Source organism: Opisthocomus hoazin, chromosome 2 (assembly GCF_030867145.1).
Source record: "Opisthocomus hoazin isolate bOpiHoa1 chromosome 2, bOpiHoa1.hap1, whole genome shotgun sequence".
Classification (NCBI taxonomy): Eukaryota; Metazoa; Chordata; class Aves; order Opisthocomiformes; family Opisthocomidae; genus Opisthocomus; species Opisthocomus hoazin.
The window spans coordinates 60,687,892-60,714,448 of record NC_134415.1 but is presented as its reverse complement, the minus strand read 5'-3'; the positions used below and the strand labels follow the sequence as shown (position 1 = coordinate 60,714,448).

The 26,557-nt window shown below is 41.5% G+C and overlaps 1 protein-coding gene across 3 annotated transcripts in view; it reads right to left on the bottom strand.

Annotated features, from left to right (window-relative positions):
• Positions 1-26,557, bottom strand: part of TIAM2 (TIAM Rac1 associated GEF 2) — a 92,451-nt gene that overhangs the window by 48,525 nt on the left and 17,369 nt on the right. For 2 of the 3 annotated variants that reach the window (XM_075413831.1, XM_075413832.1), the window contains exons 6-13: positions 18,276-18,461; positions 16,899-17,045; positions 13,220-13,282; positions 8,373-8,540; positions 5,611-5,712; positions 5,057-5,138; positions 4,049-4,141; positions 2,726-2,986 (exon numbers count right to left, since the gene is read on the bottom strand). In XM_075413831.1, coding sequence (XP_075269946.1) covers positions 2,726-2,986; positions 4,049-4,141; positions 5,057-5,138; positions 5,611-5,712; positions 8,373-8,540; positions 13,220-13,282; positions 16,899-17,045; positions 18,276-18,461 — 1,102 coding nt within the window. The remainder of the gene's footprint in view (positions 1-2,725; positions 2,987-4,048; positions 4,142-5,056; positions 5,139-5,610; positions 5,713-8,372; positions 8,541-13,219; positions 13,283-16,898; positions 17,046-18,275; positions 18,462-26,557) is intronic. The other variant, XM_075413833.1, reaches the window with a different exon arrangement.

Genomic DNA, 26,557 nt, shown 5'->3' with positions numbered 1-26,557 from the left:
TAAGCAGCAAGCACACAGTGTTGCCTTGTGGGAGATCAAATGATACGACCACAGCAGGTCCAAAACATAGTTACAATGGTATAGCAACCTCTTGGAGCAAACGAATCACTCTCACAGAAAATTCCCTGGGAACGATTTTTGAGGAGTGGCAGAGTTAGTGGCTTTGGAGAAAGTCAATCACTTCCTTTCTGTACAGTAAAGGCTGCCAAAGTTTGCCACAAGGTATAATAGGGTATACTCAACATAGCAGAATACGTAGGAAAAGGCATTCCTCAGAGTTATGCTACGCAGTTACAAAACTGTAAACAAATGAGGACAAACTATCACTAGCCAAGTTATATGAAGCCAATGATTTCAAGTAAATTCTGTTTTGCTTTCGCCTGGTGGTTGTCACCAAGCACCAGGCAGGGTATTAACATGTGACTCGGTGCTGAAAATTTCCATTTTCCAAGCACTTTGTTAATTTTAGCTCATTAATCCTCACGGTACTTTAGAAAGATAAATAGAGTTAGTTAATTTTTAAAAATTAAGGAGGCAACAGCAGAAATATTAAGAGTTTTTAACTTCAGATATGTACCTTGAGCCAAATTGCACTTGATTGTTGAAAGAGGTCCCCCTCTGCTGGCACTAACTGACTTTCAAAGGCGCTGCCGTGGAAGAACAGGCTCAACATGGACAAGCAAATGTCAGAAATTATTTCTGAAAACTGTGGTGTTAAGAGTGACTCACTCAACTCTACCAAAGGAGACAGAACAGTATTAAACACTGGATGTGAATTTAAGGGTCTCTGGCCTCCAAATCCCTGCTTGGATCATTAAATACCCTCTCTTCTTATCTAAAATCTTACTCAATTCCTGAGTGAGTAATAGGACACAGAACAGTTAAACCCTTTATGATTACCTATTTATTCAAAGTAATGCCATTTTCTTCTGTTTCCATTTGAACCCGATCAGGTGACCAGACACTAAGCACTGAATTCAATAAACACGAAAGTCCTTCTCACAAAGCTTAATTTCAAACTCTGTGCTCCCTTTCAGAATAAATCTTCCTTAGCTGCTTTTAAGCAGAAAAGCAAATATACTATGTCCCTTTATCCACTAGCGCTTGCGGTATAATACATACTCCAGTAATTTCCTATTATAATGGAATATTTGCACAGGTTGCAAATTTACCCTGGAGGAATGAGGAATCTAGTGAATGGACACATACATTTATTATACTGAATACTCCAGGTAATGCTGGCCTATGATATCAAGCCAACAAGCTGAATGATAGCACTGGTATAATTATGTAATTAATTAGCTCTATCATAATTTTTGTTTTATGACACTAACTTTTATGTGCCACTAGTCAATTTAATGGCATTTTAAATTGAAATAAGGCCCCTGAGAGAGATGCTACTTACTGTATCACAAATCATGTATTCAGATTTCTTTTAATTTCAAAAGATGACCTAATAAAATGGCTTTATAATTAAATCCATTCTAACAACTTCTCCTATGTGATTCTTTTTCCCATTTTTAATTTATGAAAAAAATTCCAATCAGAAAATACTTGCCACCGTAATTATATACAAAAATCAACGATGCTTTTTTGTGCCTCTTGCTGTTCTCCTCGCACAGCCGTGCACCCCGGCTATCCTTCCTGCAGAATTTTACTAGCATCCTCCAGAGGTGCAGCGAGGAAACTGCACCTTTTACACTCCAGAAACTAGAGTTAAATTTGCTTCTATCTTGCTTGAAAAATAGTCAAGGCATGGAAAGGAAGGGGAGCAAATCCCCACATACTTTCTATCCCAGACAGGCATTTACAAGTACTCTGGTATCACAAGAGGTACTTCCCACGTGAAGTAAGATCAGCTAAAGCAAGGGAAGGATGACCATGGCTCTCCTCCACCCAGCGTGGTGGTGCCCCTCTGCATGCCACGTCCTATTTGCCAGCTGAAAAGGCAACCCACAGTGAGCACTAGCACCCTCCTTGGGGCTGGAGGCCGTGGCGTCATCCAGGAGCAGTCCTTACCACACAGGCTTTGGCACCTTCCCCGCCTGGTGCTTCTCATACGGAAATCCATCAGGAGCTCACCCTGACACAGCACTGTTAGGTTATGTCCTCCATTTGATGCTTAATACAGTGGTGATACATTGAGAAGGAAATATGAGCAGGTAGTAGCAAAACAATCCTTATGAAAGCTGTTTCCACAGGCTTTCTTCTACACAGTGAGCAGCAACGTCCAATGGGAACACAGTAATATCATCGGGTGGGAGCAGAGCCAAATGACTGCTTTCTGAGGTGATGATGATTATTGCATTTAAAGCACCCTTAATGTATGTGGTACTTTACCATATGTAAAGCATGGTACACACAGAACAATACTTCTGCCTTTGAGAGCCGTCACATCATTTCAGCCACTGATGGCTGGGACATGGAAGTACTGGAGGTACCCGAAATGACACATGACAGTTAAGAGAGCGCTTGATAATACTGCATGGCGTAGCCAAACAGATTAAAAGAATATCATTTCCCTGCAGAAATTATCATATTCTGTTCCATTTCCACTTTTTAGAAAATAATAAGATAACAGACATATAAGGAGCATAAATGGAACTTAATTTGTACTCAGGTTTCTCACTAAGGCAAGCATAGGATTTTAAACATAACTGAGTTTTAAAAAACAGTGATATTGGAAGTGAGGTGAAAGTAACAGAATTATTTGTCAACCTCTTACCATTTGCTGTGTTCTTTTTGAAGTTATCTAGAAATTCTTCCAGGAGCTGTGACTGGTTTGGAGGGGGCAACAAACTCTTTGGGTCCCTGGAAATGTCGCCATCTGACCAGGACGCACATAAGGGTTGCTGGGTCCCGTAATGGTTCATTCTCAGAGTGAGCATCACACTTCTCTCTGAAAACAGTAACTCCATCTGCCTGAGGTCAAGATCAGACACAGTCTCTCCATTTATGCTCAGGATTTCATTGCCTACTCGGAGCCCTGGGAGAGTGAGAAAAGAAAGAAGAAGGGGGGGGGGGGGGGAAGAGGGAATATAAAACATAAAGGATCACAAACCAAACCTTATGCTGACGCACTTTTTATTTTTGTGGTTTTAGTTCAAATAGCCTAATCCTACCACAAGTCCATTAGAATTGATGGGAGCTTTATTTGTGCTAAAATTATACAGATCGACCTCATGCTTACTTTGACAGGTGTTACATACAGTACAGCAAGCGAGTTGTTTCTCTCTAAAGATGCTACAGAATTTGATGGGTGGGAGGGCAGCACAACTTTCAAGAAGATTAGAAGCGAGACACCTCTCACAATTCAGATACCACCAGCGTACAGCACCATAACATGTATTTCATTTCCTGGGAAGAGCAAGGCACTAGTCACGCAGATCACATAATTCGTGCAAAGCTGGAACAGTGGATGGAGTCTTTACCAGCTTTTGTATAAATCTAAACAGTGGCAACCGCTGACTTTCAAGGTCAGCAACAACCAACCGGTCATTACCCTTAGGTAGCAAGCAGAGCTCTCTGTATCCATTTTTCTGGGTTTTTCCGTTTTTCAGAGAGCAGAACTGGTGTGATTCTGCTGTGCCAATGAAGAGAAGCACGGTTTCTGAGCAGCACAGTAGAGAAGGCGCTCACAGAAATGTATGCAGAAAACTATTTTGGGGAGGGAGGCTATTCTTCATTGCCAGCAAAAGTGGAAGTGATGAGTCTTGGAGACTGATCAAGTCCATGAGGTTCCCCAGTGTGAGACGAACTCTGTCTCCAGCCTGTTCCTCTGTGCAAAAGCACTTGGTCGGATGGCTGAACGCAGACGTTGTCTCCAAGCGTGAATAAGAACTCTCCCCGTTATACTGAAAGGATAATTCAGTTACTCTGTGTACATTATCTTTCCTAATATCACATACTTTCCACAGTCTTTGGGAAAGAAAATCACAAATAGTAAAAGCCAAGAATCATTTCAGACAGCAGTACTAAAGCTCCTTCATGTTTTGGGACTTTAGAAAGATAACGAAGTACAGTATTAAACATAAATATGATACAATACCTTCCTTGTATGCCAGTCCCTCAGGGAGAACATCACTTACAAATATACGGGTGAGATGCTGACTTTCATCAATTTGTGCTGTGACAGCAAAGCCTGAAGCAAAAGAGGTTTAAATCACATAAAGTTTCTCAAAAACATTTCCCTTTTATTTTGTGTGTTTAGTAGACTCTACACAACCAGAGGGAGGATACTTCTCATGAGAACACACCCATGGAGTATAGAGAAATTATCACATTGTCTCTCAGTCATTGTAAGGCCTGTTAAAACTAATAGGACTTTTCAACTTCCAAGAAATGTCATACTGTGCTGTCAAAAAAAAACAAATTACGTTTAAAAAAAAAATATTTTCTACCTCAGCCCCATATGACATTTCAATTACACAGCTCATCGTTATTGTAAGAGTTCTGCAGTGTGTCCATCAGACACAGAAGCATCTTAAACAGATCCTAAAACTGGAAACCCAACCTGTAAAGCAGCAAATCCTTATAGACCAGTGAGCGAGCCAGCCCAGAAAGGAGTAATTTATACCAACAGACTTGCAGCTAAGGAACCGCACAGAGCTGCCTTAAAAAGGTATCTTTGCAAGGTATATAATTATTCCTAGTATGGACAAAAAGCCTGTCAGAATTTGTACCAAAGGACACTCTGTTGATACTGTGCCAACAGATGGATCACACGGCCAAAACAGAAAAGCGTAAACCTTGACCATGGCCTCACTGAGACCAACTGTATTAATCCTGGCAAAGGACACTTGTCTTCTGACAATTCCAAGCTTGAATTATTTGGCCAGCTTGGCAGAATTAGAAAGTGGACCCTTCCCAAACATCAGAAAAGCACTTGCCAGTGTAAAACATCCAGTTTGGGTCTTTGTTGTAATGCCTCGAGTCCTTTGCAGACTCAGACTTTGAGCTATCAAGGATAGCTTTACCTGGTCTGAGAGACAGAAAAGTCCTAGAGAGAGAAAGTAAGCAACAAGAAGAATGAAAAGAAAAATTCCTGAGAGCTTACCAAAATCACTTATGTTTTCAGTCTTTGTTAGATGAATATGATAAACATTTAATGGACAAATTTCTATTTCATCATACACCTGTTGGGAAAAAAACAATAACAGAAGTCAACAAATTAATGAAACTGCAAGCATCAAAACCCAAAGGTACAGCATCAGAAAGAAGCACAATACTTTTTTGCACCAATGAAGAGCCAAAACTTGCTGTCTTTGTGCAGAGAACTGTGTTACTGTGCGAGCATTACTGGTATCAGTGGGACTAAATGCAGAGTAAGCTAAAGACAGAAAACCCAGCCTGCAGTAGAGATTGACACTTTGCTTTTGTACCAGAAGCCCCACTTCAATTTTCAAACGGTTCTTGAAGAGTGTGTTTGCAGTGCCTAGCCACCCAAATGTCTGCATAGGCATGGACTGTGTGAATGAGGATGGCAGAATGTAATCCAGGAACAGCTTTAAAACCTTATTTTAGATCTAAATCACACATATATGTAGGTGAAAATTCAGCTGTAGCTACAGACATCACGGAGCTTTATCTAAAAGGAGTCACACTTTCCTGGTCTACTATGTATTCGTACGGTTCAGGAGCACAATACTCAGTATTTTCATCAACCAGTCTTCTGAGTTGTAGGCCATAGTGTCTTGGTTCCAGCTGTTTCATCTAAGGAATAAAGAGAATGGGGTTTGGAATTTGTTATTTATTTCCAGAATCCCAGAAGACAAAGCAGTGACACATGCACAAAAAGCTCTTTAGGAGTCATGCAAAAGCAATCCTCGACAAGTCATTTTCTAACTACTTTTGTGATATAAACAAAACTAGCTGCATTGCTTAGAAGATAAGGTTCAAGTGCAATTTCCATTTTCCCTTACAATCTTCCCAAATCCTTCCATAAACACTATGTCTCAGCTACTAGATTAACTGAGTACTGCTATATGCTTCCAAAGATATCACAATTGCTTTCTGTTCTTTTGAACTTCCACTCACAACCGTCTTTTTCTGTGAGTACTTTTAATGACTCAGTTCTGCTCACCAACTTTTTCTTCTGATGTAGAAAATGTATATGCATGTTAGGAGAGCGGATGGGATGGGAAGCAGGTTCCCTAAGGGTTTGCCTTTATTGGATTTTATTTTTATTGCTGGGTTTCATCCGCGATCAGAGAGTTTCACCTTTTTTTTTCACCACGTGAGGTCAAAGCAAAAATCCTGTCTCAACAGGAAGTCAAAGGGAAACAGGAATATTCTCAAAGGATATTAGCCTGCAAGTGCCGAGCCCCTGATGGGAGTCTCTCTGAAAATCAGGATGCTGGTGAGACCACTGCACAAAACATTTCATTTTAGCATATTAATAGAGCAACATTTCTAAAACGGAGGAAGCAACACTCCTAAAAGAGGACAAATGACTGCATCCCTGAGGGTTACTTAACCTCTTTAATGCAGCTTACAAAATCTAAATCTACTGAGTAAATAGTAATTACCTTAACATTTTGTTATGTGTAACAGTTTATGAGTTGCATGTGTTCTGTATCCTGAACAACTGTATTCAAATACAAATTTTTTTCTATAAGTGCTATCCAAAAGCCTCAGATGGAAAACAGAAATGGGAAAAGTATAAACCCCATAAAGCATGAATGAAGGAGAAAAAACAACAACCCCTTTGAACTTTATCCTTATACACATAACATTCAAACATGTTCTGTTATGAAGAAAAATTCCTTACACTCACCAGAGCAGAATGAAAATGTAAGAAGGAAAAGAACCAGGACAGATGAGCAGAAAGTATTCAGCATTAGAGAATGCTTATGAAAAGCTTTACACACAGAATAGAAAGAAAAAATAAAACAGAAAAACTTTTTTAAAAAAATCGAATAATTTAAAACCAAATTTTCATGCGATACAGACAATGAAAATTAAAAGTCACCTTTACAGTCACAAATATTTTGGAATGATGGAGTAAGAGAGGTAAGGAATTTCCTTTTCAACTCAATTTTACATTTATAAATTTTATTTCCTCTTTCAGAGGTCTTGCAAGTCACCGTAACTACTTCCACCCGTTTCAGCTCCACCGTGCCATCTGGTGGTCACACAGTGTCTCAGACAATCCCTTCAGCCTGCCTGGGCACAGTGAAATTTTAAAAAGTAATGCCAGGCAATAAACTCTTTCTCCAGGATTCAGTCTGCACCAGCAAAAGCAACGTAAAGATAATCTCTTCTCAGGGATGCCATGGAGATGCATTGTGACTTGGCTAAATCAGTGTCCTTATTTTGATTTAAAAACCGTAGTTCACCCTATATTTTTAAAAACTTGTATAATTTAATAATTTTTGTTTGTTTGTTTACAACATTACCAGGTGCAAAGAGCCATTAAACTGGGTCCTTTCCTCCATTAGAAGCCTCAAAATCCATTAACTTCAAGCCAGTTGAACGAGCTCACCTGAAAGTTCACACTAACCTATGCCAAAAGCTACAGCTGGATTTTGTACAGAGCAGGACTCCTTTCTTTCCTGTTTTGCCCCTTTACTTGTGAAGTAAATAAACTGTATTTACCAGTTGTCAGAAAACACAGCTTGCGAGTAAAAAGTTAGTTGTTCCACAAAGCTTGTTTGCGTACTTTGGGTGACTTGAATCATGAACTTAGAGCTAAATTCCAGCGCTGACACATGTGGAGACTAAGGTGCTAAGTACGCTGCGATGTTTTAGAGGCGCTGGTTTTGGTCTGTAGTCAAAACTGGTATTTCTACTTTACCTTCAACCTGTGGCTCGGTTTTCTGTCCCAAGATGTACAGCAGTCCCTCTCAAACTGCTGGCACTGACTTTCAGAAGGGAATACACTCTTTGAAATTCACAAGTAGAGATGGTACTTAATGAGAAGCTTAAAAGGGTCCTTTAAGAAGCAAACCTGTATGATAGCCTTTGTCACAGCAGTCTTAAATGTCTTGATCTCCTGGCATTAACTCAACCAGTCCCTGTTACTCGTCTGTGACTAATTAGCACGGAACTACAGGGTTCGCTGCAATGACAATGCAGAGTGGACACGTGCTGAGATTTCTCAGGGGCTGACTACCTGGCAAACCATCACCACTCTTTAAGTATTCACTGTGCACTGTCTAGAGCAACACTTCTTGAAAACCTTTCCACAACCTGCTACCTTGGCTACAACACATAAATAACACAGCTATAGGAAACAGAGCAACGTGCCTTAACGGAGAGACAGGGAGATGCCAGTATTATGCTCTCACTATTTAGACATCCTCTGATGTATTACGTTCCTTCTCAAATCCACAGCTACTAACAAGGTGCAATCACACACGAAAAACTAGTACCTTGCATGCCAAAGACAGAACATCTTCCACTCTGTGCTCTGGCTTTAGGGTCAATGCCACTCCTTGGCCGTCACAGAAGTGAACATACGTCTGTGTTTCCCAGGCACTGTCCTTCTGGATGCTCTCTGGCACTGAGCAGTAGACATTCAAAAAGTCGTCGACTTGCTGCTGGAAACAAAGGAGTAACATATGAAAAAGCCCCAAAAGTACAATTACATTGGCAGATTGCAGTGGATATGTATTTTGATGCAGTGCTGTGTACTCCCCCATGGCAAGACAGGGACAAAGTTCTGCTACCTGCTCTCATTCACTATCGAAGATGTGATTTTCTTGAGAAGCGATTGCACTTCCTCTGTATTCCCATTAAGGGCTCTCATGCCTTTATCTCACATTAACTGTTGATTTAACTCAAAGTGAAAATATGTACCTACCTGATATTATATCGCAGTGGAAATAAATTCTTAAGAAGAACTGACTACTACAATTTTACCTCATTAACGGATACAAGAAACCCAGAATTATTGTAATTTTTACAGAAAATTATAATATAGCAAACTTCCAGCAGAGAGCACTGTGAAGCAAGGCTTACCATAACATAATAAAGGACTTAAGCAGGAATAAAGTGTTCCTGTTCTATTCACAGTTTAAGAATATTTTGTTTCATAGGTAGCACAGGGTATTTGCCTGTTTACCATTTTGCATCACATTCACCCTCATTCCAAAGCCACTCCACTCGATCAAACAACAACAGCCACCCCGCATGAATTCCCCGTCACTTTCCCACCCTTCATTTTCACACTTCCTCCTGTACTGCACTTCAGGCTACACATCTGAAAGGAAGCCACACAGGGAGAAGAAAAACACTGAGAGCTGTTCAGAATTTGGAGTTTCACCTATATATTTGGGTCTGCCTATTCAGCATGTCACTTCAATACCCACAACGAGGCATTTAAGTTTACGCAGACAGGGTCCCTCGATTCCCCTTACAGTCAATGCAAAGGGACAATAACGCTGCAGACTGGCAGAACTGCCACCCAAGAGACATCTTCAGCTATCCTGAGCTGTTCTCAGGAGTGCCTGTCTCCCCAGTGCTTTTTCTGTGTGTTTTTGTTTGTTTGGGTTGGGGGGTTTTGTTGCCTGCACAAAGCCCCTTGATCGTGCAATTCTTTCTCCTGGCTCTGCGGGGACACCAGCCCAGGGGTGCACTGCAATTAAAAGCTGCAGTAAAATCACTGCACGGAGACTGCTTCCCTTGCTGCAGGCAGCAAAGTTATTGACAACAATCTACCGGGAGCAACAGAGAGACCAATATTATTTTGTTTTCCCAAATAACAACCCTGGCTGTGAAAATGATGCAGCAAGCAACATGATTCAGGTAATTATCAAACAATGCAGAAATTCAGGTTGCAGCCGACCTAGAGTACAGTACAGTAATAATCTGATGCCAGCGTAATGCTGGTTTTGGTGGAATAATATTAATGAACTCCTGGCATTTACAAATCTTACATCTCTTGCTCATCTGTCCCTTTTAACGAGTTGAAAATGAAATTTCAATTAACACAGGTCCATGGAAATCCTACTAAAATCCAGCAACTACTACACATAACAGGAATCCTGTTATGCTACTGCAGTTGATGGAGCAATGAAATCTACACCAGGTGAAGTTTCACCTCGGTGGCTGTGGTTCCAGACTGCTCATAACACTGGTATCGCTGAAGAAGATAATTCCCACAGAAGCGTGGTCCTCTCAGAAAGCACTAAATCAAGTGCCTGGGAATAAATGCTGACCTCCTTCCACGGTGTAAATAACAGAAAGGAGACAGGGCAAGGCAGGCAGGCTGCGAGAGTGCAGCAGGAATGAGTCAGACTGAATTCTCCGGCGGCTTCCTCCAGGGAAAACCGAAGCTATGTTGCCTCAGCTAGGGAGATGCTCTCAGCAGCTCAGAGGTTTGCAGCCACCGCGATTGTTTATTGCACTGCAACAGTAGTTCTTCAAATCGGTGCAACTGAAATAAATCTCACTATTGCCAGAGATGAAAAACCAAACCCCAGAACACAGAGGATTAAGGTGATGAGAAATCGGTTTAAGGCCACCTTTTTTCCGGAAGCTTTTAAGACGGGACAGAACGTTCTGCACCCAAAGTGAGGTACTTCCCTTTCCTTGCCACGTACGCTGGTGCCCAAGCACAGGCCTTGAGATAAACTCGCCTCTGTTACTAAACATGACTCTGTTCCTTAACTGCAGTCAAGTTGCTTCATCCACTTTTTCCATCTCAGAAAATCTGACACGAACAGAGATTTTTTTTTTTCCTGTTTTGCCTGCAGTGACTAATTCTACAATAGTTCATTCATTCATCGCCGCAGAAAGTTATAACAACCCATCCAATTTTCCAGAAATAGGCGCCAGGATTTGCAGACTGTCACACGTTGTGCCACAGGGCTGCTGCGGGACCAGTAGGTTACTTCATAATTTCCTCCCACTATTTGCCTCTGGTTTTATTATCCTTTTCAGGGAAAATACAGCCTCCCTGGCAGACTTCACTATTTGTCATTCGCTGCACTCCTCGGGTAGCATTTTATAAAAGTTTTGATGCTGTTTTTGTTTTTCTTTTGAAATCAGCCAGTGAAACTGGGCTGATGCCAAAGTAACGGTTTTCAGAGTTATGATGAATCATTTCTGAGTTGTTGTATGATTCATCAAAATGTCAGGATCTTAAAAATGCCCACGCTATATTTAATTCCCATTTAAAAAAAAAAAAAAAAGTTTTTGAAATAAGGTTGAGCTCCAGAGCTCTGCTTCAGCGCCTAAATTGGGGTGGTTTTTTAAGTCTTGAAACACAACACTGTTGGATTTTGTGAAAGCCTGGCCCAAAATCTGCAGCAACATTTCCCCCAGTCCAACGGTCCCCTCTATCTGGGGAATGGGACTGCAAACCCCTGCCTGAAGTTGAAGAACGCTGCTTTTATCCAGAGCTGGGTCAAGAAGCCAGACCTCGTCCCTTCCCCGACACGGCACCAGAGGGAGAAGACTTCATTCTGCCTGCTCCCTGGCACCCTCAAAACCTTCCTCTGTCTCCTCAGATGGGGTGAGGAAGAGCGAACGCTCTTGTCCGGCCAGAGGACAGGAGACCCCCAGCAGACCCCGCTGCACAAGGCAGCACTGGCGACCTCCCAGCCCTGAGGGGGTCAGCGCTAAACCCCGGGACTGGCATCACAGACTTTCGGGAGAAACCCTCTCGGGGTGCACCCAAGGGGGTTTGCCTCTTCTCGGCTTTAGGAGGGAGCAAACCTTTCCATGTTTTAATGGAACCAGACAGGAACGAATTGTGCTTGCTGTCTCTGAGGTGGGAAACGGATGTCATCTCACGCCACACCCAATGGCATGTTCTCTCTACAGGAGATCATTTCACCCAGAGAGCCCTAATAATTATAATTTATTTTGAAAAGAGAGAAGTGATTTGGTTTAAATACTTTCCCACCCCAGGAAATAACAAGCAAGTGGTCAAGTAACTAAGGGCATTCAGGAGTTTCAATATGCTTCTTGAAAGAACAGACAAAATGTGCAGATACTTTCAGGAGGCAAAACACCATTATAGAATTAGCTGCTGTCAGTGGGAGATGCCTCTCTCAGTGGTATAACTTCTGCATAATTATATATTTCTTTCTTACCTAGCCGTTAAATGAATGCACTTGATGAGAAAATAAACCATGTAGCACACAATGATACAAAAAAACAACATAAAAACCTATGAGAAACAATGAACTTTGTCCAAACCTTCCTCAGAAGATTCATTACAGCTCTTCATTATAGTTAATAATTTTCAAGAGCAGTATTTCATTTTAAATGCAGATTTTGACTTTTTGTCTAGTACCTGGTACACAAATTCAGCTGAAAGAGAACAGTACTGTGGTACTATTCTTTAAAGTCTTCTTTCAAGTTTTAAACTGCATCGGGGAGTATCTGGCTCAGGAAACAAAGGAGGAAAAGGGACAGGGGGCAGATGGGAAGACAAATAGCCCTTTGAGTCTGGCACATGTTGCCACTAAAGAAACCCAGCTATACCATACACAGAAACCCTGTGCCTAGGACTTAATTTGAATTTTTTGTTTGGAGCCTGCACGAGCCTACTGAGGGAGAAGGATTCTGCCTGTGTAAGCCCCGCATTACACAGACAATACCTAGTGGTCCTACATGTCTGTGATTATGGATTTTGGAGTGTCCTGCTTTGCTTCCAGACAGGGGGAGGGTGCCGTTGTCCCCACGGAGGCCCGTGACTCACACCAGGCAGAGGCGAGTGGCAGCTCTCCTGCTCCTGAGCATCCCAGAACATCAGCTGCAGCTCTTCACCAGGTAACGCTGCTGAGGGGATGCTGCTTCCTCCCCCTTTACTCCAGCTGTATATTAACTCTCACTTCTCTGCTGGTATGGCTCCACAGACTTTAATTAGACTTTATTTGCCTTTATACTCAAAATACACAGGTTCTGTTAAAGTCGGCAAAGGAGAAAAATACATCTTGGGTTTCGCCATACTGTGAAAGATGCTTTCAGACAAGCTCAATTCCAAATCTCTCTCAGATAGTGTACACACTGTAAGGATTAGTGCTGTGAAGTGGCTTCTGGGGAGTTTTTTTTCATTATTATTATGTTTTTTGAAAAGGCTAGCATGCATGTTCAGAAACTTATGTTGAAGTGGTTTCATTAGCAGAATTATAATCCTGCCATCTAACACTAACTGCGTTTTATGAACATCTGTGGGATTTCTGAACCAGCCTCATCATACACTTTGTGAAATACATTCAGGAATTTGAAAACAACATAGTGCAGAATGCGGACAGGCATAGCTTACCTCAGCAGAGTTGGCTGAATTCTGGACACCAGTAAATCCGTGTCCTCCAGCTGAATCGAAAATCTATTAAAAATATTACAGATAAGTAAATAGGTTAAACAAATAAAACCCTTTATTTTTTACCCGTGTTAGGTAAATTCTTTGAAAATAAAACCGAAAACTAAATGAATAAATATATCTCAACCTGCTAAACCCCAGGGATCTTATTGTACTTTGTATTGCTTTATTCTGACTAGAAGAAGTATTAAAGAAACACAGATCTCCCTCTACAAAGAAAATTTAAGCATGTTTTCTATTTCAGGCTACATGCACACTCACATTCAAACATGTATAAATGCACTCACGTCCTTGTTTTTTCCTATCTACTGTTTAGCAACAAGATTAAATTTGCCTTCAAATCACGCACTACATTTGAAGTTACAGTTTCACGCTTTGGGATACTCTTAGGTACAGCTACAAATCTCAGAATTATTTAAAGCAACTATTTCAAATCATGGTTGCTGTTTTCTAAAACTTCTTACCCTATAGTTTTTCATCTCTCCTAACCAAGCAGTCAGCTTGACACTATCAATGGAAACTTTTAGCTTAGCTTTAAAGGCATACTTGACCCAAAACCCACACTATTAAGTAATGAAAATAGCTGACTACTATGTCTGCTCTGGAAGTGATGAAAGCAGAAACTGAGACTTACATTCCCCATCTGTTTTGAAAGCTTAACTATTAGTATCTCACAAAGGTGTTTGGCTTATTAAGGAAATTTTTAAAAATCCAATAAATGGCTGTGGATACAATCAGATATTTTAGTGATAAGGGTTATATAAACACCGGATATATCTATACAGTTTATACCCAATGTTGAGATTTGCAGGTAATAACATTACCATCCCAAAGTGCAAATATAACTAGCATTTTTTTAACTCCTGCAGTCCACAAATCAGAACAATATCAAAGTTATACCTGAGCTTTTTTTGTTTGGTTTTTTTTGTTATTGGTTTTTTTTAGTTGCCTTTTTTTTTTTTTTTTACTAGCAAAAGCCTTTTGGATAATCCAAGGTAACAACAAACCCTCTCTTAAAATTTCATAACAAATCCAGTTTCTGCCAATGCAAATGAAGGCCACCACTTCTGAACTTCCTCTTCCCTGTCACACCCACAGATGTAATCAAAGTATTTTATTGTTTATGATTTCTCAAAACAGTTTATCAGTTAGACACACGAAAGCAGATAAGCATTTAAGAAACTGAGGATAAGGTGAGCCTAGACATCCCCCATCTGCTGCAGTGCAGTTTTACTAACTGATTTGTAAAAGACTGAGACACTTCATTGATGTTTACGAAAGCCTCCCAGCATAGAAACTCTGAGCCTTTTTTTTATTAATACCATAAAATTAAACATAAGATAAACTTAAAAACTTCTCTGACAGAACTGTGTTCAAGAATATACCATCTAATTTTGAAGCTAGGGTACGGCAGATTAAAACATACCAGCTCCAGTCAAATGAACTTTAATTAAACCCAAGAAAGTAAGACATTTTTAACCTATTGTTTGACACAGGCACTGCAGCACAATGAGCAGAGAAGTGAGCTCCGCTTCTCTGCTTAACCAAGCTCCCCAGTGGGCTGACAGAGATGACAAGAAAGGCAGCCTCAGGCTTGTTCTGATTTTGATATACAATTATGTGCATACACACAAGTCTGAGCAAGGGTGTGGGTCCCTTTTCAGCCACCTTCTAGGTTCATGGGTCAGTTTTCAAGCCACGCCCTTTAAAATTCCTTACTTTTATGAGTATGAGTCACAGCCTGGTGTTATTCATATGCAACACTCAGCATTTGTATTTCCTTAATTTTATTGTAGGATGGTCAATAAAAATTAAAAAAAAAATTTAAAAAACTGAATTCATGGATGAAAATGAACACTTTTTTGGGCCAGCTGGTTGCAAGGTCTGGAGTAAGGAGGGTGAGGACGTGCCAGGGGCACCTCCGCCTGTGCCAGGGCTCCCTCCTCCGCGCTCAGAAAAACACTGGGAGGGCAGCAGGACACTCCTCTCCTTGACACAGAAATAAGATTCCCTGTCCCTGAGCTCCACAGAATCTCCTTCATGGGCTATAAAACATACGGGAGGATGTATTACCCAGTTACGACAGTGCGAGGTATCAACTCCGCTGAGAACGGAGCAAAGGGGCATAAAATCCCTTCCCTCAGGCCTTTTATTAATCAAGAAATACAGGTGCAGGACTTGCAGACCAGCCTCACCTGCTGGGGAACACAAGGGAAATTATGTGAAAAGGATGACCCAGAGAAAATTTCTCCTTCAGTTTAGCCTTTTGTAAGACAGACTTGAGTTTTACTCAATTTTACCACGTAAACAAAACTGGATCAATATGCTAAAATGTGCAACAGTCACCTTGAGAAGCTTCATCACAGTGTAACACATAGATAAATATTTACCTATTAAAAATAAAAACCACCAGACCAGAAAATCCTGACATGATATTTTGCAACATTGAATCTGTTGCATCAGCTCTGGGACTATTGCAGTATGCGTACAGATAGGCTTGTTTAAATATTCCACAAGCAGATTACCAGACATGCAAGAAGAGCCAATTTTCAAGTGCTCATCATAGATTTTTGACTAATAAAATCAAAACACAAGGGCCAGGGAACAATAGGAACAAAGTCACCTAATGTCAACGCTCAAAATACTGCTTTGCAGGAGAAACAGCAGACATGGCAAAGGCTAGTGAAAACAGTGATGTTCTGAGGTGGGTGGACCTCTACGACTTCTGCCTCACCTAGTGTCTCTGCTGTTATTTACCTTCTTTTTTCAGGGAGGAGGCAGCAAACTTTTGTTTCACATTTAACTGTGCCTTTATTGAGAAACATAGACTCCTGAAGTGTGGGGTTTACACTAAACACGTGCACAGGCCGTTAGTTTCACAAAGAGAGAACGTCCCTGTGAGATGCTGTAGCTTCATTAGCAGCAACGCAGCCCGTCAGCGGGGGCACGCATCGGCACAGCCCCTCTCCCCGGGGCCAGCCCGCCCCAGCACATCAAACCTGCGCCAAGCCTTCGGCTGGTGTAAGCTGGCACGGCTGTACCAGGCAGCTGCCTGCTCCTGCAGCCGGCCTCCTGCCTGACAGCAGTCGTCTCTTGTTGGCCAAAACATACTTCCAAGCAGGGCGCGTTGCTTTGAGCGGCCATGCCGAAGACGGCTGTCTTTGCAGCAGTCTCTGCTCTCTTTCCCTTGAAGACTCACCTGTGTTACTCTACATTAAATTGCAATAGTACTTCAGAGTGCCAGTCACAAGCCAGCACACAGTGTGTTAAGGACTGTGCACACAGGCTGTCTCCAAACAAACCCTATCCAAACAGTTTGCGATGTGCCAGAAGACGAGTTTTGTTACAAATTGAAATCTGATGGTCTTGTGCTGCTGATAATAAACTAACCCACTGGGTCAAAACCTCTCATTCACCAGTCATATTTATCACAAAGAAATCCAAAATTAGATATATACTCTTCACGAGTGATACTCCCATTGCAAGTCTGCCATGGCTACTGAGACTGCAAATGTGGATTTGATGGACAGCTGTCTCCTATCCTGTGCATCAGCAGCACCTCACAGGATGAGCCCCGGCAGAAACAAGCCCTTCTATGCTACCCCCAGCAAATAAGATCTACCTGAGTTACAGAAGGTCGCTTTTCTTTTCCTTTTCTTGCCAAAGTGTCCAGTCCTTTTAGCGAAGAAAATAATCCCTTCTTATTTCGGACTCTCTGTGACAGAGATAGGGTACGTTTCCTGAGAGCAGTGTCATCCCTGGAGCAGATCTATTTAAACACAGAGACAGGCCTTCCTGTATCACTTTCATAAGAGCAAAATGCTGACACAGTTACTTCAACGTGAGGCATCAAATGAGAGGTACTTCAGTTCACCTCAGTGTAACATGCCAAGGTGCAAGGACAGTGTTTTTAAGATTCAGTGGTGATGCTTGTTTTGGTATTTCAGTGGCGTAACAGTGCATTTTTTCTGTCATGGGGCAAAAATGGAAGGTGATAGGAAGGGAGGAGCTGAGAAAATATCTCTGTACAACAAAAGAAGTTAATAAAAAGGCTCTGAAGAAAAATTACAACCTATCATTCAGATATGAAATTGCCAGAGGAAGCAAGACTCTCAAAAATGCCAAACACAGGAGATAAAGGTGCTATGGCATTGAGTTAACAAGCATTGACACAAACCACACAGATAAAAACAGTGGCATGGAGGAACAGATTGTGTGCTGGGACCTTCAGGACCACTATTCAGACTGACTTCTCAGGCAGCAAATGTGGTCCATCCCTCTCTGCCAAGATCAGCCTCACAACGCTGCCAAGGTTCCAGAGCAGAGGCGAACCTGCTACTGCCATACTTCACTTACAGCCGACAGCGTGACAACAGCTTACAGCAGCCAAGGATCTCCCTCATTCTTCTTTGCAAATGCAGGGAACAGTTCTTAAAAAGTGACTTATACTTTTGGATTCTTTCTAGTTTCAGCCTATTCTAAAAATACTTCCTGTTTAGGAGGGTATCAAACTGTTTCTGAAAAACAGAGCCATATGGGACCTCCAAAAAAGATCAGCCCAGAGGAACCTGAACTGCTTTTGGAAATTTCAGTGTTAGGCTCTTTTCACTCCAGGTGACTTAGCTCCTATACACTTTAAACTCTGAACTCAGTGGAGGTGAAATCGCAGTGACAAAATCTCAACACAGTGACTCATCTACATCTGAAGAATATTTTGGTTTGTTTCCTTTTTAGATATAGGTCAGAAGTACCCAATTCTGGAGTCCTCAGGGGCCAAATAAAAATCACGGCCATATCCTTATAGTTTTAAAGTCTGCCTGTGGAAGATTTTTTTTTTTTTTTCAGTCCAGTAATAGGCAGGAAGGGTGAGAAGGGAGCAGGCTGTCTGAGCAATGCATGTGGGTGCAGCCACGTATCATCCCAGCACAATTCCACATCTGAGCACAATATTAACGGTGGCTTTGTGTAACACACCCATGAAAATTGCATTCGGACTTACCAGGGCATGGAAGGATGAGACGGAGAAAATGCCAAGCCGCCCCAGTGCCAGTTTTGAAGGACGACTGGCAGCAGCCAAAAGGCTCTTCGGATTTGGGAGCTCCCCACCTTGCAAACTGGCTAGGTAACATCGCATTCGGAAAAGGTCCATGTTAAATTTTTCCAGGTTCTGTTCCCATTGCTGGATCTGTTTAGATATAAAAAAGGACAATTAAAAGGGGGAAAATGTCTTTGTGGGCTGCACTGAAAATTCAAGCTCTTCCCCAAACCCATAGTAAATTACTTTCATCTGGTAGTATATGGATTAGATTAGTTATTCTCTGCCAAAACACATTCAGTCATCTTGTGTTACATCAACCCAAAAGATGGCTTGAAATAAAACAAAGCTGGTGGTCTTAAATGTGTACTGACAAGATGAACACACCATGAACCTCGGGTAGTTTGATAGCCACAAAAGCAGTTACATAAAAACACAACTCTGTGGTTCATGAAGGCTTCCCCCTCCCCCCCCCCCCCTTCTCTCTCCTTTTTGGAGATTAGTTTTCTTTCCTTCATTTTAACGAGCTCAGGTTGGGTAGCTGTCTGGCTGAAAGCAAAGCAGCATAGCTATGCTAACGCACTGTGCAACGCGAAGCAGCTACGCTGACAGGTCCTGCTCATTCTTTACTATCGCCCTATGGCCTCCCTGTCTGTAAACAGGAGAGCATATTGGCCACACAGGCATGGTGGTGCTTTGCCTGACTAACACTTTAAGACATGCTTATGCTCAGGCAAACTGCAAAATGAGCTATATACGCCCACTACAAACCACTGGACCAAAAGCAAGAATGTATACATACCCTTCATGCAATTTTTAAACATATCTAACACAGGTACGTGCAGATGTAATAGCTTAATCCAGTTTCAGTGTAAAATTAGGAAAGTGAAGAGATTCAGATATTTACTAGACAAAGTTCTGAATCAAGACTCAGATGACAGGTTTTAAGTATCTGTCTAGCTACACGCTCATCTACATAAACACATATTCTTATGCACTGCACAAAAGTCGCCCAGAGAGGCAGTGGAGGCCCCATCCCTGGAAACATTCAAGACCAGGTTGGACAGGGCTCTGAGCAACCTGATCTAGTTAGTGGTGTCCCTGCTCGCTGCGGGGGGGTTGGACTAGATGACCTCTAGGGGTCCCTTCCAACCCAAAACTTTCTATGATTCTATGATTCTATGATTCTATGATTCTATAATTTTTCTTTTCATTTCCACAATTTACAGATTGGTAGCTGCAGCTAAAATCTGCCCCACAGTGTACAATATACATTAACACCGATAAATAGTAGAAATAAAAAGGCAGCTGCATTTAATAGTGCAGGCACATTCACCATGGGAAAGCAGGAAAGGCAGGTCCATTAGGTTAATGCACACCAAGTTCATGTACTGAAGATAGTTAATATCTCCCGACAATGCTGATCTTCCAATGTCAGCTCCAATCGCTGCATGTTGATTGTTCAACAAGCGGCTCAGGGCTGCAGAGAAAGTTCATCACGTTTTCTCTAACATGCACTGACTTCGTACCTTTCAGGGGCACGCCTGGCCTGTCCCTGTGCGTGCAGGACGTTATCGCCTTACACTGAGATTAGCAAAGGCTGGGACAAGCACTTCTGTGACTTGGAAAAATACAATAAAAATCTCAGGTGAACTATGACCTGCAGGTTCATCTAGAAGAAATATCAGTTCCGCTTCCTTCTAATGGTGCCAAATATCGCAAGAACTAAACAAGTTACCTTGCCTCTTACTTTCAACAATGAAGTGAGTAATGAATGGGCAAAAAGGGCCCTGTCAACAAAATGGTGCTAAGGCTTGTACAACAACTGATAGAGACCTGACCTTGTCTGGCTTCTTACACGTGTGCTTACAAACCATGGCATCAGTTATGGCTATACTTCTGGACGTAAGAGGTAATTTTATTTGGTGGGTAGGGTGACAAAAGGGAAGACAATATACTATTTTGTACATCTGTGAAAGCAAAACTATAACTTACGGTACACTAAAAAAAAAAACCTTTCAAGGAATGACTATTAAAAGCCAAAGATACAATTTACAAAAGCTTATAATGAAAGCAACTCCCAAAGGTCCAGAGACATACACATAACAAAGCTGTCTCATCTAATCTCTCACCACAGACACTCAAAACATGCATTCTTTGCTCCCCAGAAAGAATAATAATTTTTCCCTGGGTTTATTTCATCACTGCCCTTTATTTTGCTTTCTTTGTGCTCTCAGACACTCCTCACAGAGCATTTTTCTGCTTGCCAGTACTTTACGCATGGGACGACTCCAAAAGGAGGTTTTGTCATGAGCTCTTTCTCTGTGTCGACACCCAACTAGAATGAAAACATGGTTGTCAGCTTTTCACAAAGCCAAAAGCTACAAGCTCAGGTGAAATCCTCCCCTTTGGGATGACACCTCCATGGGTACAGAGCCAAGCCAACTCAGAATAGCTCGGGAACAGAGCAAGGCTTGTTCTGGGCGTTGCTGGAGGGGAGCATCCTGTCCCCATCAAGCACCAGCTGAACACAGGCATTCTTGTGTTTCCAAGGCCTTCCTCCAAATCCCCATTAAACATTTGTACTAAGTCGTATTTTAAAATAAAGATAATCTAAGAAGGGGGAGTGGGGTACAACATGAGGACATTCTGAAGAAATAATTAAATTACAGTGTTTATCAGTCACGCAGGATGCTAGCTAATCAGCTCCAAAAGCATCGGTAATCACGATGTTACGTTTAATGGCATTAGCAAAAGCTGTAGGCAGGGAATTTCTGGGATTGTCTTGTAGTCTTATCAAACCCAGGGATGTCTGGAACCAATTGGAGACCACGAACCAATACCAGCTGCCATTTGTCTAAGCCTTTTAAACTATGATAATTCTTCCTAAAGATTTATATTCTTGAAGACTAAACGGGGGAAGCATACAAATAAAAAAGCAACAACTTCAAAGTGCAGCATGACCTGGTGCACGAAGTTAATTTACAGCCTTAAGACTAGCTGCTGCGATCCTTACTCCGCTATTGTGTGAGGCAAATCTCTGCCCCACGTGGGAGGACTGCCCGCAAGACGGCTCAAGGACTTAACTTCATCCTGCACGGACAAAACAGCCCTTTTGAAATCCGCTCGAAAGCAAAGGGGGAAAAGCCGATGCACCAGACGGCCCTGAGAGCGGGAAGGGGTGGCAGAGGCTAACAGCGGCACGAAGCGAGTCCGCCAAGAGATCAGCGATGCCGCCCAAGGCGAGGCACGCCAAAACGAGGGAGCACATGTGAAACGCTCCTGCGCGACCTGTTCAGCTGTCGCGCTTGCCTGTGCCGATGGCTACAGCACCCGGAGCATCCAAACCCATCCTCTCTCAGTCACCGTCTCAAAACCTCCACTTGGATTTCTACAAAAAGCATTAAAGGCTATTCCTAGAGGAAAGGGAGGACATTGTTCTCAGCACAGGCAAATGTTAGGCAATGATTTCTGGGTTTAGTGGCAGCGTGAGAGCGCCTGGGAGAAATAAAAGGAGGGGCCACCCAAACAAATGTATTCAGCCTAATAGGATCTCTGTAAGGTAGTGAGAAAAAGGAGGCTGTGGCAGAGAGATGGAAAAGAATAAAATATGGAAAGCCTTAAGAATCAGGACCGTGAATTATTTAGTCTGGGCCACTAGGAGAACTCATGCAAGGAAGCCTGGTGCAGGGACAAGATGGCGATTATGTAGGGAGTGCTAAGTGAGGGGATGAGTTTGTGCATAAGAGACTGAATTCAGGAATCATTTTTTAAGCATTAACGTACAAAGGAGCATGAGCATGGTACTTTTGGCAGTACTTTAGCAGTAACGATTACTTTCAGAACATAAATAGCCAATTCTCCTCCAGGTTAGTGAAAAATCCATCCAGACATGAAGAAACAATTGTAAATTAATTACATTTTAAATCACACAAACAGACGAGCTAAAGGAAGATGCTTGAAAGCAGGTCTCTTAATTCAATAACCTTGCCAGGTTCTCTACAGATAAACTCCAACGTGGGAAAGACACTTCAGAGTTTGCCTGTAGTAACTGAGAAAGCAAGTGGTAAATACATTCAGACCAGACAATACAGACCAGGGATTTCCAGCAGGTGACATGGGTATCCACAGCTCCTACGTGCCATGCAGTCCTCTCCGCAGGTGACATTTCTAGTGGCACCTCCGCTAGAGCATGCCTAGGGTTTGCAGACTGTAAAAGGGAGGGCCCTGACAGTCCCAGAGAAGGCAGTGCCAGCAGTGTTTGTTGCTCAGGGATGGCCCCTGGCTACTTGCCCTTCTTATAGTACGGTGCAAACAGCATCTTTTGGGGGGCTGAGGAAGGACTGCCTTGCTTTCAAATACCTGTTCTGTACAAAGTAAGAGGAGCTCAGTGTAATAAACCCCAAACGAGTATGTGAATGGTGGAAAGCAGTGCCAGAAGTGACACCGCATTAACTTGAAGTAGCAATGCTTCAAGGACCTAAAGGAAGGAAGGAGAAAATTCCTGGACGACAGCTCACCTGATAACATAATACCAGTTTTCCACTTGGTGCTTATTTAAGGTACCACAAAAGAAAAGATGCACAGGGAGGAGAGCCTTCTCTTGGTGCTTAAGCCTCTAAAACTGACTGGATTTAGTAACATTTCTTATACTATATAGAACCATGAGCTCCTCACTGACAGAATTCACTATCTACAGCAGTGAAAAATTCATAAATTTTCCCCTATGCAACATCTTCTTCCCAGATGGAAAGTGTCTTTGCAAGCTGATGTAGGGAACTCTATGGATTTAAAAGAAACTTCTGTTGCTGTTTCATAGGAACAGCTTTTCAACCACATTATAAGCACCACCAAACTCTCTGCATTCCAGTCCCTGGTTCTCAGACACATTTCATATTGTACCCATCTGGATAAATGAGTCACTCAGTTTCTGGGGACAAGGAGAAGATTTTTATTGTCATTACTTCCTAAAGAGAACTGGAAGAAGCAAAAACTTCACTGTCCCAGAAATCCCATTACTTTAAAGGACACTACAGAGATACTGTAATAACTTTTAGCTCAAAGAAATAAAAAAAAGAACATAATAGAGTACAACAACAATGATGTGCAATTAGCAAAACCCTTTATTCTTGACTCTGCCTGGTGACTTAAAAAAGTTAAGAAAGCTTCCTGAAACAACAAGACAACTATGGGTTTTTTTACAAAGCCATCTTTCTGCTTGTTTTGGAAGGACTGAATTTTCATCATTTATAACCAAAACAGAGGAAACCATATTCCCAATACCACTGACAGCACAAAACTGCACCCATGTGTACCTAATTTACACTCCTGTCAATAATCTGATCAAAATTGGCAATACCACATGTATGTCTACAGCTAGGGATGAATTAAGAAAGCTACTGAATCTTTCTGTCCAGCTGTCCCTCCCGAAAACTTAGAAGGCCAGCCCTTCCTGCACAGGCTCCTCCACCAGCTTCATCGCATGAGAGAATGCTATGCAACTCCACATCCAGTAACATTTGATTCATTATTCACTATTTTATACTAAATCTTTGTGAAACTGAGATGGAAATTCACCTATCTGCAAAAGAGTAGTTACAGCGGTGAGGAGAATGGAGATGACTTTCCTCAACTTTCCTGGCTGCCTACTTACTTCATTCCTCAGTGACCAGCTACTACCAAAAGAGAAGGATTTTGCTAATGATGTATACAGGGACCACCCTACACTGAAGAGTGACACCCGAAAAGAAATAGTACTAAATCTCTTGGTAAGGGGATCTCTGCTCTAGCCAGTTCAAAGACCACCCAAACTGAAGATCTGTTGTAACAAGTTCAGATATTGTTTTCTAGTTTAGGAGAATATGGAAGAAAGAAACGTAACTGTATGCTGTGATTCATATTGAATTTGTATGCAGCAAAACTAGCATGTGATAGCAAAGCTCCCTGAAAAGATTCTCTCTTAGTGTTGTTCTTGGAATTTTCATCAGAATGTCAGACAGTATTTCATTAGATGGTTTAAAGAAAATGAAGACATGAAATTTGGGCTTTGGGGAGCCTGAAGAATAAAATCCCCCAAACTACTCCAATCACATTCCCATAAATGTGAGAGAAAAGAGAATGCGTCAAGTACAGTTTAAACAAAAAAAGTAATGAAGTTATGCTCTGTGTAAAAAGCCAAAAACCACCACAGGGAATGGAAGAAAGGTACTAATGGATTTAATGACCACTCAGAGTAAACAGGACACCACCTTACTGATCCCCTTCTTTTTATTTTTATGGCAACAGATAAACTACTTTCAGTTGGAGGACACACACGAAAAATTCCATAAAAATCACCTCCAAGCATGTGCCTGTTCTTCTCATTAATGCCTCATCATTTCAGTGCCTTCAAGTAAATAGCTATGTTCATAACCCATCTGATAAGTAAGTTAAGTATCATGTGCACAGAAAATATGAATCACATCAGAAAATTCTGAATTGCTTGGAAAACACGATTATACCAAGATATTAAAATTTGAAGAGAAAAGTCCAGAATGCTTTCAAGAAACTATTATTCACATTATTGTTCTAAAATGAGACAACACAATAGATTTATGCACCAAGCACATCAAGAAGTACACCCAGACTTGCAGTGCCCTCACTGTGAGGTAGATTTTCCATCCCATTAAAAACAGTTCTACAGGCACAGACAGCCTCGCTTTTGACTTAATGTGCAATATTTTGTTAAAAGAGCTCCAAATAAATTCTAATAATCCCTTTCACTAACTTCAGTAGCAGTTAGACAGGGCTCCATATTCACAGCAAACATTGTGATTCTCTAGCAGGTTAAACAGCTGGGAAAACTAACATTTTTTTGAAGACTGTGACTCCAGGGGCTTTGTAATTCACCTCGGCGCCAGGGGATTTTCAAACTCGCTACCTTTCGTCCTAATTCTCTTTGGTTTAGGGGAGAAGTTACACCCTGGGGTAATACCACCACCCACAACATATTTATTGCACACAGTAATACAAACACACGTGGCTGTAGGTAGTATGCGCAGAACTGGGATTTCCAGCCATGCTGCCAGTGGCCTACTGGGACTGGCTGCTGTAGGTATACCGCTCTTGCAGATGCTTCACTGATCTCTTCTAAACTGCCCAACGCTATCAACAGATATGTGAAGGCCCGCCATTTTCTCTTAAACAGTGATTAAGTCTATTATTATTGGATCAGCAAACCCTGATAGAGAGAAACCCTGACCTAGGTCGCAAGGCTGAAGACATTTCTCAACCAGTTTGATAGTATCAAGTCTCTGAAACTTCTCCGTCAGGAACTGTGTTTTTTCAGAATTGTTAGCTTACTAAGTGTATTAAGAATTCATGGTTACAAATTACATCAAGATTTTTTTTTCTTTTGCAAAAGCCCATATCTGAGACATTAAATCAAAAGATTAGGAAACCCAGTTATCTATTGACTTTTCTCTGAAGTGACTTTGCCAACAAAGCTTCAGCAGTTGTAAGGAGAGATTTTAGAGATCAAAAGGATTAAGACTGGAGAAAAGGCTCATTACAAATTTATTGTTTGCTAACTAGTGGATGTTTGCACATGATCCATCTCACTCTTTGTCTCACTGGTTTGCCCTCATTCAATGTTTTGAGACATTCACAGACAGAAGATTAACAGGAATAAATCTTCTGCAGCCCTAGTGATGGATTTCAGTTTTAGCAGAATGCAGCCAACTTCTTCCAGGGACTGAGCTGGAAAACAAGGGCAGTTGTTCAAGGATGGAACATCTAATTAGTACATATTAAAAGCACATCATTAATATTCTTCAGTTGACTCCACATAAACTACTAGCATCAGTATCTGATGGGGGGAGGGGTAAATTAAGTTAATTTATTTAATGTTACAAGGACTAGACATGTCTAGAAATCTATGTAATCTTCCAGGTCTCAAAACCTACTGCAATAAAAGGATGCTTAATATTTTTCCTCCTCCATTCACCTCACTAGGGTCTGGACCATGAAATAAAGTGACCTGGAAATAAATTATGAAACTCTAAACCACAAATCCATACACAAACCTGCATATTGAACTCTGCTCATACAGCTTCAGACGGAAGTGTGCTACAGCAGTTTGACAGGGAAGTCAGTATCAGTCAGTCTGCCCTTCACCAAGTTCAAATAACTTTAAATATTATAAGCATCAAATTCATGAAACTAGAAGTGTTCCACTAACTAATGAAACGTAATTATGCTGTATTGGA